Source organism: Platalea leucorodia (assembly GCF_965183815.1).
Source record: "Platalea leucorodia genome assembly, chromosome: 4".
NCBI classification, from domain to species: domain Eukaryota; kingdom Metazoa; phylum Chordata; class Aves; order Pelecaniformes; family Threskiornithidae; genus Platalea; species Platalea leucorodia.
Genome location: NC_138826.1, coordinates 74530452 through 74546894, shown reverse-complemented (window position 1 = coordinate 74546894; position 16443 = coordinate 74530452). Strand labels below are relative to the sequence as shown.

General features: G+C 43.1%; 1 protein-coding gene across 4 annotated transcripts in view; it reads left to right on the top strand.

Moving 5' to 3' along the window:
* The window catches only part of UTP20 (UTP20 small subunit processome component), a 65684-nt gene that overhangs the window by 28943 nt on the left and 20298 nt on the right, over nt 1–16443 (top strand). For all 4 annotated transcript variants that reach the window (XM_082308633.1, XM_082308634.1, XM_082308632.1 and 1 more), the window contains 13 exons: nt 4339–4482; nt 6214–6293; nt 7208–7434; nt 8421–8565; nt 8948–9035; nt 10410–10553; nt 11184–11234; nt 11326–11478; nt 12013–12168; nt 12567–12707; nt 13659–13796; nt 15112–15251; nt 15777–15856. In XM_082308633.1, coding sequence (XP_082164759.1) covers nt 4339–4482; nt 6214–6293; nt 7208–7434; nt 8421–8565; nt 8948–9035; nt 10410–10553; nt 11184–11234; nt 11326–11478; nt 12013–12168; nt 12567–12707; nt 13659–13796; nt 15112–15251; nt 15777–15856 — 1687 coding nt within the window. The remainder of the gene's footprint in view (nt 1–4338; nt 4483–6213; nt 6294–7207; nt 7435–8420; nt 8566–8947; nt 9036–10409; nt 10554–11183; nt 11235–11325; nt 11479–12012; nt 12169–12566; nt 12708–13658; nt 13797–15111; nt 15252–15776; nt 15857–16443) is intronic.

The following is a 16443-nucleotide window of genomic DNA, read 5'->3' as shown; positions in this document are numbered from 1 at the left end:
GCTCAGCATTGTGGATGATAACAGTGTTTATCTACAGTGATACCTCCAGGGTACCACTTCCCTGGGCAGCCTGTTCCAATGCCTGACTGCCCTTTCAGTGAAGACGTTTTTCCTAATATCCAACCTAAACTTCCCCTGGCGCAGCTTGAGGCCGTTTCCTCTCAAATATAGTATCCTGTTTGTAAAGGCAAAGGGATTGTAAAATTTTACACATGTAACGCGCATTGTATATGTAGTGTACATGTAGTCCTGTTTCTGGGAGACCAGCTATGTGTTTAGATGGGGTGTATCACCTAATATCAACTTTGATGATAGTTTGCCCTAGACTGGTTTAAGTATCCTGCTCTAAGAAGAAAAAGTAGACAGAATGTATCTATGAACTGTCAAAACAAAACTTAAAGAAGTGAGAATCAAGACTGAGATATTCAAAACACATTTTTAAAAAATGTGTCTCCTGCCACGGGACACAGGGACACATGGCTACCAGCCATGCTTTCAGCACATTAGAAGCACGTTCAGCTCTGTATTAGGAGTAGTCATGCTAATCCAGTGTCACAATTTGGGTCTTAGCCAGGTATCTGCAGAGCACTGTGAATGTTTTTGTTCTTGCTGTGCAATGGCTGTAGATGCAGAAAAGGTCAGGTGAGGAAAACATTCTGTTAAAGATTGGCTGCACCTAAAGACGGGGCCTGTTGGCTTATTGCTGCCGTGTGCCCAGGAGAGCAGCGCAGAGATCCCTGAGCTCTAGCCCAGATAGCTCAGGGGGTCTGTTGCCAGCTGTTTGGAAGCTATGACATTGAGCCATCCTTTTCTGTCTTTCTGAAACTAGTGCCTTTGCCAGGCTTCAATCAAATAGGAAAAGGAAAGCCTGAGTTTGGTCCAGCGCAGAGCATGATTGTATATTAGGTGAGCAACAAGCAAACTGTACGTTCATCATCATCGCTGTGGTGTTGAAAGAAATTAGATGATGATAGACTGAGCAAGTGGCGTTAGGTAAGGAATGTTTTGTCACTATATGCGTGTGTTCTTGCCAAGACCCATCTGTGAGCATTCGAGGTTAGAACTTGTCTTGAAAACAGTCTATCAAACAAAGCAAGGCTTTGCATTTAGGTGGCATCCAAGGTCCCATAGTTGCCTGCAGGCTGCACAGAACCTTGTGACTGTGTTGAGTGTTTATGGGTAAGAATCAAGAGAAAGGCCAACAAGGCAGATATCACGGTGGGAGTCTGTTATAGACTACCCAACCAGGATGAAGAGGCTGATGAAGTATTCTATAAGCAGCTGGGAGAAGTCTCAGAATCGCTAGCCCTTGCTCTCGTGGGGGACTTCGACTTACCAGATGTCTGCTGGAAATACAATACAGCAGAGAGGAAACAGTTTAGGAGGTTCCTGGAGTGTGTGGAAGATAACTTCCTGACACAGCTGGTGAGTGAATCAACTAGGGAAGGCACCCTGCTGGATCTCTTGTTTGTGAACAGAGAAGGACTTGTAGGTGATGTGATGGTTGGGGGCCATCTTGAGCATAGCAATCATGAAATGTTAGAGTTTTCGATTCTTGAAGAAGTAAGGAGGGGGGTCAGCAGAACTGCTACCTTGGACTTTCAGAGGGCAGACTTTGGCCTGTTTAGGAGCCTCGTTGACAGAGTCCCTCGGGAAGCAGTCCTGAAGGGCAAAAGAGTCCAGGAAGGGTGGACTTTCTTCAAGAAGGAAATCTTACAGGCTCAGGAGCATGCTGTCCCCATGTGCTGAAAGACAAGCTGGCAGGGGAGAAGACTGGCCTGGCTGAACAGAGAGCTTTGGGTGGAACTCAGGAAAAAAAGGAGTTTACGACCTTTGGAAGAAGGAGCAGGCAACTCAGGAGGACTACAAAGATGTCATGAGGTTATGCAGAGAGAAGATTAGAAAGGCCAAAGCCCAACTGGAACTTAATCTGGCTATGGAATATGAGGTGGCAGTGTGCCCAGGTGGCCAAGAAGGCCAATAGCATCCTGTCTTGTATCAGGAATAGTGTGGCCAGCAGGACTAGGGAAGTGATCGTCCCCTTGTACTCAGCACTGGAGAGGCCGCACTGTGACTACTGTGTTCAGTTTTGGGCCCCTCACTACAGGAAAGACATTGAGGTGCTGGAGTGTGTCCAAAGAAGAGCAGCAAAGCTGGTGAAGGGTCTAGAGCATGTCCTATAAGGAGCGGCTGAGGGAACTGGGGTTGTTTGGCCTGGAGAAAAGGAGGCTGATGGGAGACCTTATTGCTCTCTACAACTACCTGAAAGGAGGCTGTAGCGAGGTGGGGATCAGTCTCTTTTGCCAAGTAGCAAGCGATAGGACAAGAGGAAATGGCCTCAAGTTGCACCAGGGGAGGTTTAGATTGGATATTAGGAAAAATTTCTTCACTGACAGGGTTATCAAGCACCGGATCAGGCTGCTCTGGGAAGTGGTTGAGTCTCCATCCCTGGAGGTATTTAAAAAAAAAAATGTAGATGTGGTGCTTAGGGACATGGTTTAGTGGTGGACTTGGCAGTGCTAGGTTAATGGTTGGACTTGATGATCTTAAAGGTCTTTTCCAACCTAAACGATTCTATGATTTTGTGGCTGCCTTCATTTACGAAGGGGATGAGCAATTTTTAGGACAGCAGCATCCCACAGTCTGACTTAAGCAATGGATTGCATGTGCTTATCTGTTTTAAACTGGGAAAGGAGTTTTAAAAGCTGCTTCATTCATTGCTGGGATAGTCACATTTTGCTAGGGTTACTACAGTGGTCCTGTCGTCGTTGTGTAATGTGTGGAGTGACAGTCTGTCATTTGTCTGAACTTAATTTAGCACTTCATTAGCCCATGAGATGTTAAAAGCTCAAGGAAGAGTGTGAGAAATTTGTTTATCTTGGCTAATGATTAGAAGACATTCTTGGAGTTTGAGAGTAATTTATTGCAGGCTGATACTGCCTGGAGAGTTAAACATCAACTTTGACTGTTTTAAGCCAAGTTATTAATTTACCGTTTCCTACTGTTTGTGTTCAGTATTGAGTTTCTTTGTCCTCTCAAACACTTGATCTCAGAGGATTGCTCTTACAGCAATTGAATGGTGTGAGACCCAAAATTATTTTGCTCGGGAGTCACCATTAGCCATTGCGGCCTGGTTAATGCTTTCTTTGGCCCTTCAAGCAGCTCACTTGCTGCCTGGAAGCTGATTGCGTGCCATTAGTACACATTCACCACAGCTGGGGAGGACCTGAGCAACAGCATGTTTAGTTCCTTTTCCACCATCTCCTCTTTGTCTTTTTAGCTGTGATTTTGGGTGCAAAGGGAGTATAGCAGTGTATTGCATGGTAGAGGGTAGTATCTTCAGAAGTCCATAGGCACATCAAATAAAAAAAATTGTGATGTCTTTCAGTGAGACTTTGACACTAAAGCTGCTTTGCAAAATTAGAGATAAAAGTGTTTATTCCGTGTGGTGGATCATGATATGTACTGGAGACCCTGAGGAACCCAAGATGTAGCTCCAGTCTCGGACAGCGGCCTTTATTTGCTCTGACATGGCTCCGTTGTTTCTGAGACCGGAGTTCAGTACCCCTGCACTGTGAAGCTACCTCATGTGTTTGTGCTGTGAGCTGCATTGCACAGTATGGAAATAATTTAGGTTACTCAAGTCAAGACTCTTCTCCAGGAGAGGAGTCGGAATGCCGCAGTGCATGAATAACTGCATGATTAGCTATGTGGCTGATTTCCTTACTGAAATGCTTTTCCCAAGAAAGGCTATGGAATGTAAGTGCTCAATGGGTACAGGAAGCATCTTCCTGTAACGAAATGCTATGCTTCCCCTCCGCACGCTGGAGGAGGTGATTCGCATTCTTGCCTTCTCTATTCCTCCCCCTTCTCCTTGTCTGTTGATTTCTTTTCTTCCCAGTAGATCTCAGTATGCAAAACACAACTTCACTTTCGAGAGCTGATTTGGGTCCTTTCCTGTGTAAAACAATTATTTAAGTGTCAGGGCTGGAAATGTAACTGTGTTGTAGCTTTGTGCATTTTGTCCAAAAAGGGCAGATGCTACTTCAGACCTATCAGCATGGATTTTCATGAGCTGAAGGAGTCCTGTGTAACTGAGTAAGTGCAGGAACAGGCACCCCTTAGAAAAATGTAGGTCAGCTCTGAGAGGTAGATTGCTACTGTGAACAAGTTACAGGAGAAAACAGAAGAACATTGTGATAGTTCCAGCAAAGGTTGTGTCTGTGGTCAACGAATTGCTGTATTTAATTTCAGAGCAAATAGTTAGTAGCTGTTCTGCAAAGGTGTTACTGGGTTTTTTTGTTTTGGTGGTGGTGGTTTTTTTTTTTTTTTTTACAGGTCCAACCTAGGTTGATTAATCCACTGAAGAATTTGAGACGTCTTGGACTCAAGCTTGTGGTGGAGTTTTTTTCTGATTATGAGACCTACAGCTTTAGTGCGGAAGAGATTGATGCAGTTTTCCACGCAGTGGTATGGCCTCAGGTAAGTATTTCTTTTTCTTCCCAACAGTTTATATGTAGCATGTACCATGCAGAGAACTCCAGCTGCACTGGAGTCCATCGTGTCAGTTATGTCCATCACAAGATTGGATGCGGCCTCAGACAGATTCTGGCATTCTGATGTGTCTGTGCAAGGCCAGTTTCTTGGCTCATGTCTGATTAGTCCTGGAATAATCAAATCACAGGCTAAAGTATAAATTAATTCATCTGAATAAAATGGATGTCATTTCTTTGTTCTTTAACTACAGAAGCAGACTTCTTCCCTGGATGCTTCAGGGAAGCAAAATAATATTAGTCACTTCTTTGTGCACTTTGCTACTTTTCTGTGTGACAGTTATTGGGCCTGTGGTAGGGGACTGCAGAAACAAACGCTGCTGCAGGAAAGGAAGGACCCAGCAGGGTCTGTCAGTGGGCAGTGTGCTTTTGTGCTTGCCTGCTGGGAGTCCTGTGTGAGGACTAAATAGTTAGAATTCCTGTTGTCCTTACAGATGTCAGGAAGACAGAGCTGGTTTTGGAGCTTTGGTGGTAGTATGATCCAGAAGCTCCCTCTAGAGGGAGTCTCTACCAGTGAACTCCATGAAGATTTGGGTTTGGCAGAAGAATCGTTCAACTTGTGTGCTTTCCTTTTTTGAAGCTATGGAACTGAAGTCTATAAAAACTCGTAGAGGGGCAAATTGTTTTAAGCCTGTTGTACTTGGAACTGGAGTTTGCTGCTCTTCATACCTCAGGAGTTTGCTGTGGAGGCTCAGTATCGTTAGTCTGCAGAGCAGCATTCCCACAGGATTAGATTAACAGTTTACTCTTCATTGTACATCATTCAGAAAAGCTCTGTTTTATGCAGAGCGATAACATTACCAGCCTTTGGGGGAAGGAGAAGAAGCTTTCTAAGACCCTGGCTATGACGGTTGGACCTGCCTTCTTTTCTGTTATGCTTAGGTCTTGAGCCCAGACTGAGCTAGTCCAAACCCCACATACACCGTCCTGGCTATTGCCCCTGAATGAACTGGAGCCTCCCCTGCTTGTGTGTTCACCAACAGTGCCCTGCTGACAGTCCACCTGTGGTCAGGGTGGAAACCCAGCTGTGTGACTTGCATGCAGCCTGTTGGGTTGCAGAGTGGCAGAGAGAAGGGAGCCAGATCTGTGCACTGGGTCTCTTGCCTGTGTCCAGTCATGCGAAGGAGCAGCAGCTACTGTGTGGGCTTTTGGCCGGGCAACTCTTAGGTGGAGTTGTTTTGGACACAGAACCCTGTTAGGAGATCCCATTCCCAGGGTGCGGTGCAGTGCTTGAGCCTCTCCCTGAGCAGAGGGGGTGATTTTATAGCAGCGAGGCCATGGAGACATAGAGCAGATGCTGGAATGGCAGGTGCTGCGGCCAGGGCATAGGAAGTGTGGGAGGAGTGAGCCTTGGGTGTTGCGCTTGAGATCTCATGGGTATGTCCACAGAGGCTGCTAGGTCTCTGTGGCAAATGTGAGGCTCCATGGGGAGCCAGTTTCAAGAGGAGGGCAAAAATGGTAGCTGGAATAGTGTATAAATAGGAGTAAGATAATCTAAGAGTGATTCCACAAATATTGAGGGAGCTAGAAAAATGTTGATGAAATTACTTTCGAAAAAAAGGTAAACTATAGATTGTAGTGAGGTCTTTGTTAGAGATGAGGTTTTTAAGTGGCTTTATGTACTCATGTTGCATTGGTATCTGATTTTTGTCTCCTTTAGGTCTGCAGATTGGCTTCAGAGAGTCAGTATTCTCCAACTTTTCTGCTTAAACTCATTCACACCTGGAGTAAGAATCCCAGGTAAGTGTTGCTCTCACAAAGAAACATAAGTACTTCTCCTGGGTACACAAAATTCAAGGAGAAAAAGAGCACGCTAACAGGTTATGAATAATTGTGTCAAAACCCATATTTTCTTTTTCCATTAGACTGTTATTCTTTTGATAGCAGTCCAGATGCAGTTGTGAAGCTTTCCAATTTATGCAATTACTCTGTTTTTATTGGACTGCTTTTCCCATATATGAACAACCAAGCAGATATGTAGCCCAAACCCAGCTGACGGGTGAGGAGGAGGAGGAGGGCTGACTTCTGAGAATATATCTGTGTCTTGACCAATGACTTCTTAGTCTTGGGAGGTGGGGAGTCAGTTTTACAATACATCATTTCATTCATGTTTTTGATTCCCCATTTCTATCTATTTTATGAATGAATGTGGGCAGGTTCCGCACAGAATTTGTGACTGAAATTCTGACACTAGAAGTTGTAAGAGAGCTTTTTTTGATGCAGACACCATGAGAAATTCCAACTCGGCTGTCTTGAGTGATTTTTACCTCTTCACAGACTCACTGCTTTTCCTTTGCTTGAAGTATCCAGTATCTGTATTAAGACTTGTCATTTGTAGGCATGAAGAACTTCTATAGAAACTTCTGTAAAAAATGGTATTGGATCATTAGGTTAGGAGCAGAATAACAGGAGACTTGGACAAACATCTGTGGAGAAAGGGTTAGGTTTAGATGATGCAAGAAAAGGAACTTGATGACCTCTCAACCTCCATTCATTCTGTTTTTCATGACACTGTCGTTCTGTGATTTTTTGCGCTTTTTCCCTGTTTGAAGTGGAAGACAGTCATTATCTTCTTGTGTGAGTTTTTGCACAAAAGTAGTACGAAGTTCTAAACTGAAATTTTCAGTCTGCCTTTTTTATATTCTTTCTCTCAGGTATTTCCCCTTGCTGGCCAAGCAGCGCCCAGATCACCCAGAGTGTGATATACTGTCAAATGTGTTTGCTGTCCTGTCAGCCAAGAATCTGTCTGAGGCCACATCCAGTCTTGTGATGGACATAGCTGATAGTCTTCTCAACAGCCCAGACTTTGAACCCACGGAGCAGGTTTCCAGTCTGAGTGTGACCGACTGTGTTGTCATGGTCACTGGAGAAGTGACAGAAGGTATGCCTGCGTAAGAGTCGAGAGAGGCCCGTTGGGTGCTTTGGATGGAGGTGTTAGATTATGTTGAGGTTGTCTTTACACTGGCTGAGAATACCGGGGAAGGAGGCCTCCCAGTGGAGATGGAAAAGTCAATGTACAAATTTGTCTTGGCATGCTCAAGAACTGTAAAGTCCTGCTTGTCTCGTGACTGGTGAGATCCGCATTTGAGTGTCAGGGTCCTGAGCATGGAGAAATTCCTTATGAAGAGGGAAGATGTTTGTGGTGTTGACCTGTTTTGTCTGTGAAGCTTTGAATGATAGGATAACTTCAAGAACTGCATTGCTGACTTGACTCTGAGCCTAACATCAAGTTCTATGTAAAAGCCCACTCCCCATATGCCCATGGTCATGTATCACTGATGTTTAGTCTCTGCTCCCTGACAAGAAAGACCTGCCATTGATTCCTTTTATCTTTGAGGGGTAATAGGCAGGAAGGGTGGTGTGCTGTGTTTGATGCCATGGAGACATCTTTCACCTGTAACACTCAAAGGTAGTGGAAAGGAGAGCACTTGTCACTGTGCCTGTTATGGCAGCTTTGATTTGCACAAGAGGTCAGTGGTAGAATAAAGAAAACTGCATCTATAAATGCTCCAGCCATTTTAGGAGACAGTTACTACCTCTGAGGAACCTCCTTGGTACCTTTTGATAAGCCCACGCTTGCCAGGACTGTTACTGAAATCTGTGAGGAGAACTTTTATTCTCTGTGTGTGCTTTCTGTGATCCCAGCTTAGACACGTTAGACTTGGTCTCAGCAAGTGCTGGTGCACGTTCCCAGCAGCCAGCTGCCCTACGCATTCATAGCTCCCATGGATTTTTTTTTTTTTTTTTTTTTTCCTTCCACTGATGAAACCTCCTTTCTCTGTGTTTCTGCCTTTGTGTAGGGTTGGATCTCCTTTCTGTTGTTTGGAGCACCGAGTTGGGTGTCACTAACTGTTGTATCCCTTACAGAGAACCTCAGCCTAGGTTGCCGCTTGGTTCTGCCTCATGTTCCTGCCATACTTCAGTACTTCAGCAAAACAATGTTAAATGTGGAGAAGGTGAAAAAGAAGAAGTATAGAGCTCAAGTCAGCAAAGAGCTGAGTATACTTTCCAAGTAAGTGATTCTTTAGAGCTCAAAACAGTTAAAAAGTTGGAAGGAGGGAGGAAGAAGGAGGCTTTTTGTAATAGGTTGCAAATTAAAAAACATTATGTCTCATTGGCCTTGCAAGTTGCTGGTGACTGAGGGGAGACGTTTTCAGAAATGTATTCTAGCTGCTCCTATTGCTGGTACTCAAAACCAATGCCTCTTGCGGGTAGGAAGAGGTACAGAAATGCCTGCAGTCATGTGGAACTGAGTACTTGGGCTGATACCATGATTTTGGTGGGTACGCTCTATTAGCCTGCGTACAGATGGATGGGCTGACTGAGTTCTTCTTTGTTCTATACTGGTGATTGGATTGATATAAAATTGTAAATTATCTTGTCTCATTGTGCAGGATCAGCAAATTTATACAGGAAAAGAGCCAGAATTCGGTACTTGTGAGCCTTCTCCTCCCTTTCCTTTATCAGAGTAACATGGAGCAGGTAGGTAGAAACTACTACCCCCCCTTCCCCTGCCTTAAACATACATTTTTCTTTCAATAAAGTGGATTTGTTTAAGATGCAGTTAAAAATCTTAGTGCTTACATGCCATTTCTCATGATTAGCTTGAAATCAAGTCTTTATGTGCTTGTAGTCTGCTCAGCATGCTGTGCTATTGCATGTCGATGTGTACAAGTCACTGGATGCTTTGCACGGATGCCAGTGTCCAGGCTGACTCTGTTCCCCCTTTTCATGGGGAAGATCTGCAGAAGTGTTTATGCAGTCTTTACTTCCTTTGCCACTGTAGCCAATCCACCAGATCCCTTGCAGTGTTTGAAATAAATGCTCTTCACTGTAGATTTTATGGACCCCAAATCTAAAGCCACAGCATCTGGACAGCAATATGAATGCATATGGTTGAGCATGTGGTACATGCTGTGTAATGGGCAGTGCTACACTGATCTGTTGCAGGATGAAAGGCAAACATTATACAGTACTACTAACATGCTTCCGTATCACCTGCTTCCATTCTGTTCTCCTTCCACTCTTAAGGAATCTGTGGGTACAGAAGTGTATATCAGAGCTGAAACTTCCCTAAAATCCTAAATTCCTCAGGCATGCAAAGCATATGGGCTGCAACTGAAGGAAGCAGAGCTCTCCATGGCTTAGGCTTTTGTAAACTGTTAAATAAATCAAGCACTGAGGATACTGGTAGACTATTTTGTCTGGGTTTCCCTTGCTGCCAAACCTTGTTTTCAGAAATATAGTCCCATCTACAATGAATGAATCTGTTGATTATTCGGCTTGATTGCCTGAATCCTTGGATCAAGGCTCGGGTCTTGTTTTTCTTAGAAGACATGCAGCTGCTCAATGAGAGATTTTGGGTGTGCAGAAAGAACTGCTAGGCAGCAACCTGTAGCTTCTGCTTTGCAAGTGGTCATTTAATTGTTCACAGAGGATTCTTGTTTTTTAAATCATGAGTCATAATGGACCATATATGATTTCCATTCAGGGAGACCATACAAGTATACAGTGCTATTAATGTTCGTTTCACAGGTTAAAGAAAGACTACTTTTTAAAGCTCTATTAGTTCTCCTGACCTTTGAGTCGTTTGAGGAAAGACACAAAAAAGTAGTCTTCATCATGATGACATTCTTCTCTAACACTGTGCTTGTGTCTAATTGAAAGGTTTGCAAGTGCTTCCAAGCAATTTGATGATTGCATTGAGTGTGTCCTCCTAATTCTTTGTTCTCATTCAGTATCTGTGATCTGAATAAAATACAGCAGATTTCACTCTGTGTTTTGAAATATTTCCCAATGAAATGAAATAAACTCATGATGTTTCAGTATTTATTGACAGTTATGTGTCTCTTTCAGGGTACAGAAATTGACATTCTGGAGACAGTGCAGAACTTGCTCAGGCATTGCTCAAACCCTACGAGCTTTCTCAAACCACTGGCAAAGCTTTTTTCTGTCATCCATAACAAACTGTCTCGACATAAGTTGTGCTTGGTATTTCAGGTATTACATTTTTACTTGTCTTTCTGTGCTTTTTTCACTTGTTCTAAGAGATCAAGAACAAAACAAATAGCAGTATTTACCTTTGTTATACACGAACTTTAAAACCTTTTTAATCTGCATCATCTGTTAGGTGAAAGTAGCAGAATTGTATATGATAGAAATTAATGAGCTGCACAAAGATTTGTAAAAGTTTTGGCTTACAGCTGGTTGATTTGAGCATCACCGGGCTTCTTTTGTGTAAGAGAAGCCAAATAAAGCACACTTCATCAGTAACAAATCCTGTATCTTGATGAAATAAGAATGGATTTCAGCATCCTGAAGATGATTTTTATTTGTATTCTTCTCTCACAGATTTATAGCAGTCACGCTGTTTTGTACTTCTCTGAAGTGACTTACATAACTTATTTTTCATCACGAAAACCCAGGAAACACTCAGTGTAGATATTTAGAAACTTATGAACTTAAAACACACGTCTTCCATCTTATGGAAGAGTGGCTCTTATTAAGCTTCTAACAGGAGAAAGATTGATGCTGTTGCTTTATTTTTTGTCTCAAGTGGTAAAGTCTTGAGTTCTCCAAATTTTGAACAACTATAACAATTAAACTGTTTTCTTTTATGTTTCTTTTTAGACTTTATCTGATTTGGACAGTGAATTGAAGTATATTACTGATGTTGTTAAGGTATGCACAGTTTCTTTGCTCATGTTTTTCCCCGACATTGTATTTTCATGTTTCTGGCCTTTTTCATGAATGACTTGTTGCTCTCTCTTAGCTGAATGCCTTTGATCAACGACATCTCGATGATATCGACTTTGATGTACGTCTGTCAGCATTCCAGTCAATCACAGCCCACATCAAGGAAATGCAAGCAGTGGATATCAACTTCCTCATCCCCGTTATGCACAACTGCTTCTATACCATCCAGGTTGGCTGAATGTTCCTTCTCTTGTTTTGTGTACCATGTGTCCATGATGAATCTAACTTCCAAATTATTTCCATTGGCTGTTTTGTGACACTGTGAAACATTCAGAGAGCATATTTGAGTCTTCTTACAAACACCTGGTTTTAAGTTTTATCCGCTTGCCTTTTCATCTGTGTGTCCAAAAGGGCAAATACAGTGCAGCAAGAAGGCTCACCCAAGCGCAGTGCACCTTTCTATCAGTGAGCCCTCGAATTGTTCAGTCAATTTGTACTGTATGAAAGGCATATTACTGTCTTGAAAGGCTGCTTTTGATGCAGCATGTTCTGGTGTATGGGCCTGCTGGTTAATCTAAAAGGATTTTTCCTGATTGGAAGGGTGGGCATTAATTCAAGACTAGAACTTCTACAGGAAGCGTCTCAAGAGTCACTGCGTCTCTACAGGCCTTGTTATGTTGTGTCCAGTGGTACTGTTCAGTCTTTTGGGAAGAAAAAGGTGTTACATCCAGACTCATGTGGTACAATTTCTTCATCCACTCAGCTAGGGGATATGGCTCTTAGTGACAACGCAAGCCTTTGCTTGACCAGTTTTATCCGACGACTGGCAGAAATCGACCACACAGAAGATGACTACAAGGAGCTAGTCCAGCACACTCTCCTGGAGTCTGTGAGAAGGGGGCTGAAGAGTAAGACTGAGGTAAGGCAATGCTATCTGATTAGGCATCTCCAGCTGTCTTCAGGACACCAGGTTATGTGAGACATTTTATGGATGAGTTTTCGGAGTCCCTTGCTGGGATAAGAAGTGCAGGTACCCACTGTAAACTTACCCTTCATTTGAAATCTTATAAAAATCTAAAAAGTTATAGAACTCAGCTGTCTTGTTTCTTTTCCATTGTTCAGGTTTTCTTGGTTGTAGCTCATTCTTTGGAGGGGAGACCTTAATTTATGTGCAGTCCAAAATATAGGTGTATTTGCTGTTACCAAAGAATAGGACTTCCTGGCCTGAAACACTTGTAAATGACAGCACTGCTGTTCTGAGGAGTGTGTAGCAACCTCTCTGAGGGGTACTTAACATTCACTGCTTGCTGCTTGCAGAACATCCAGCAGGACTACACATCATTGCTTTCCTGCCTCATTCAAACGTTCCCAGCAAATCCTGAATTCCGGGATTTGGTCCAGTTGACCAACCGCCATGATCCTGACATGGACTTCTTTGAGAACATGAAACACATGCAGGTAAAAGGTGACAGGCATTCCCTAGTGCCTCTCTTCCCCTGCCAAAGCAAAAGCATTTTACTGTGGGATAGTGTTTTTTCCAAAGCATCTATGCACTGTGTATACAAAGAAATTGCACCTGTGTCATTAGATATTTTTTTTTAAAAAAGAAAAAAAAGGGGGAGGGTGGGCATCGTCATATGGGTGATTGCAAATCAAATTCGTATTTCTAGATAGAAATTTCTTGGTTCTGTGATTTAGCAGCACTGTTTTTTACCTCCCCCTAATTTAGCTAAAAGAATTGCTTTCATTTTAAGTGATTATTCATGATCCTGAGCAGGCAACTCCAACAATTACAACCTGTGTGTGAACCAGCCCACAGTCAGCAACAATGTCCTGAGGATCCCTCTGACATCGGCAGGGAAACAGGTCTTTTTGTTTTTGATGGCCTGTTCCCTGCTATTCTCTGTCTGGAGACTCTACAGCCCCTTTTCATTCACAGGCCTTTGTAATATAAACGTTGCACAAAGCCTGGTCTCCTGTTTTTTCTTGCAGTATGAAAATAGAGCATTTCTCCTGCTTTCAGAGATTAATCAGAGAGCGCCTTTGCTACATATATGTAGAGTCTGTAGTTATATGTAGAGTCTAAATTTTTCTCCTCGTGATTTTATTAGGCCTTCTCATCTTGTATCAGTTGCCTCCCTTGTCTGATACCTGAAGATGGCACAGTCTTATGATTTTGAATTCACAGTGAAATATCCCATTGATTTGGAATATTTATTGAGGCAAAAGGCTAGTGAAAGCCCAGAGGGTGAAGGAAAAGGGCATGGCATGTCCTTGGGAAATGCCTGTAATATGTTTATGTCATTACTTAAAATAGAGGCATTTTCAGAACTGCTGAATGTATGTGCTCCCTCGTGCTAGCTGTGACTCAAGGGCCACCTCATTCACTGTCTCTCATGTCTGGCTCAGATCCACAGGAGGGCACGAGCTCTGAGGAAACTGGCTAAGCAGCTCACTGAAAACAAGCTTGTGCTGTCGTCCAAATCCCTGCAGAACTACATCATGCCTTATGCTACTACTGCCATTTTTAGTGAAAAAATGCTTAAGGTAGGCTTTTAAATTGAATGCATCCATTTTGAATATTTTCACCTTTCTTGTATACCATTCTCCTTAAAAGACTAAGTACTTTAAAAGACTGATAGGTTTGTAGAGTGTTCCCCTTTCAGACAAGAGTGCTGTGCTGCTTTTGGTGGCAGAAAGAGGGTTTGGAAGGTGCAGATGCAGTCTGGGCCCAATCCTATATCTGCTAAACCTGTCCTGTTTCTCAAAGATGGATTTCTTAACTGTTTGGGGTTTGGGTTTTTTTATGGTAGGGTGTTTTATTTTTTGGGGTTTTTTTGTTTTGTGTTTTTTTTTTTTTATTTGGTGTTATATTTGTTTGCATATTTTGTAATCAGGTTATTATTTTTTCCCCTCTGCCTCCAAACTGCTCTCTTCCTGTTCAATTGTGAGGTTAGTCACTCTTTGGCAGCAGAGTGTGTGTGTTAGGGAACGTAGGCTGTGCTTAGTAATTGAGGTGGGAATAAATACTATTTTCTCTAGAGTTACGGAGGAACTGCAGGAATCAGCTGAAAACCTCTGAAATCATTAGTAGCTTTGTAATGAAAGTTTGAAGGGTGACGTTTTGTTAGTCACTTTCCATACATTTTATTGAAAACATATGCAGTGAAATTACTTGTAATGTCAATGTGGATAGACTTTCTACTTCCGACTTGGAAAATCAAGGCTTCACACTTCTGTACAGTTCCCTGCATGCTATTAGGAGTACAGCAGAGCTGCTTATGTCAGACCAAGCAGGTGTCTAATTTGCTTACTGTCAGAAATATTCTTCTGAAGCTGAAACAATTAGAGCTTAGGCATAGGACCCAGCACCTGCAGCCATACAGACTGTGCCCATCAGTAGAGTGACTGCAGTCGCTTTGACCAATGGGAAGCACGATGCGTTGATTGAAACCTTGGTGAAGAAACAAACACATTTTATTTCACATCAGAAATGGGGTAACAATGTGTGTTTCTAATTGATCAGCATAGCCCAGCAGTGTGCCGTGTGTCTGTGGTTAGATATCTTGACTGGTTTTTAGTTCTTCACACAAGTGAGCCCATAGATTTAGTTATGTGAGAAAAGTTAAATGTGTGTGCAGAAATATTTGGAGGAGGTGGGTCCGGAGATCTGCTTGATGAGCTGTGATTTTATTTTATTTTTTACCTGGTGACCGGGAGGAGATCTAAAAGAGCTGAATACCAAGCATCCCCTCTAGACAGACATTACTGCTTCTGGCTCTTTTTGGTTTGAGTGAAGTATGCTTTAGACACATGTTCAGCATGAATACTAACAGCAGCTGAATTTCTGTCTTTTGGGCAGCATGAAAATATGGTAACAGCCTCGGTTGAAGTTGTTGGAGCTGTCTGCCGACACCTCTCATGGTCAGCGTACTTGTACCACTTAAAGCATTTCATCCATGTCCTGCAAACAGGACAGATCAGTCCAAAGCTGGGAGTCAGGTAGGTACTGTGAGCGATGCTGTTCTAGGTTTCTCCAAAGACTGCTAAGGCAAAATTCAGTGTCTTAAGGAGCATCACATGGATTTTAGCCTCTTCCCTGGGACGAGAGATTGCCCCCTTTGAGGTGGGCTTATGCAAGTGAAAATAGGCACGGCCTTGCAGTTCAATGTGACTGAGCTATGAAGGATTAACAGGTCTTTGCTTTCTTTGTGTCTCACTGAGTGCATGCCAGCGTTAGCAGCTTCTGCTCCTGTCAGGCTGTCCCTGCTCTTGGGACACCTCCATTGCTCCAGTACCACTGTCTGTGAGGTTTCACAGTGAGCTAGGTCACTGAATGCATCTAGCTGAAAAGCAACCAGTTTTTATTTCCTGGTATGTTATTTCAGGATAAACCTCCTTAAGCTGCACTGTCACTGAGTCTGAAATTCTTTAAAAACCTCTTTTAAGGTTTTCCATTGTGTTGGTCTATGCAGCTTCTCCTTTTTGGGTGGAGAGCTGATCTCTCTTTGTGTTTTCCTTCCACAGCTTGTTAGAGACAGTGCTGGAAGCCTTTCATTTTGACCACAAAACACTTGAAAAGCAGCTTGTGACCGTTGAGAACCAAGGTGAGCTTTCTGCTCCTGATTGTAGAAACACTACCTCTAATTGCTCAAAGTGCAGCTAATCGTAATTTTGTGTTTTACTCTTGAGGTCAGCTACTCCCAGCTTTTAAAAATGTCCATATTGGAAAGCTAGTTTTGACTGACCTCCTCAGGAGCGATGCAGACTGTCCTCCTGTGTGTTGACTCAGTGAGGAGATGTGGGAGGAACCATCTCCACATTACCTCTCCATCCCAGGCCTCCATAAGCCAAAACAGCCTAGGCTAGGTTTATGCAAATCTGGGGGGTTCTGCAAGGTCTGCACCCAACCCTGTGACTGCTGCCACATCTCAGTTTTTTGTCCTCGATGTTGGCTGCTCTCATTGTTATCCGCAGCCTAACCAGGGTGCTGTATGCTCCGGCTTTGCTTCCCCCACTGTTTCATGGGAAGAAGTGGTATCTTTGGCTTCTTCACCATTCTGGTTACCTGTGTTGGAGCCTTTGGAATACTCTGAGGAAGGAGGACGATATCTCACAACTGTGCTTGTCAGTACCTCTTGCCTTGTGAAATTCTCAAATATAAGTGAATGGCACTTCTCTAAGGTTCAAGCAC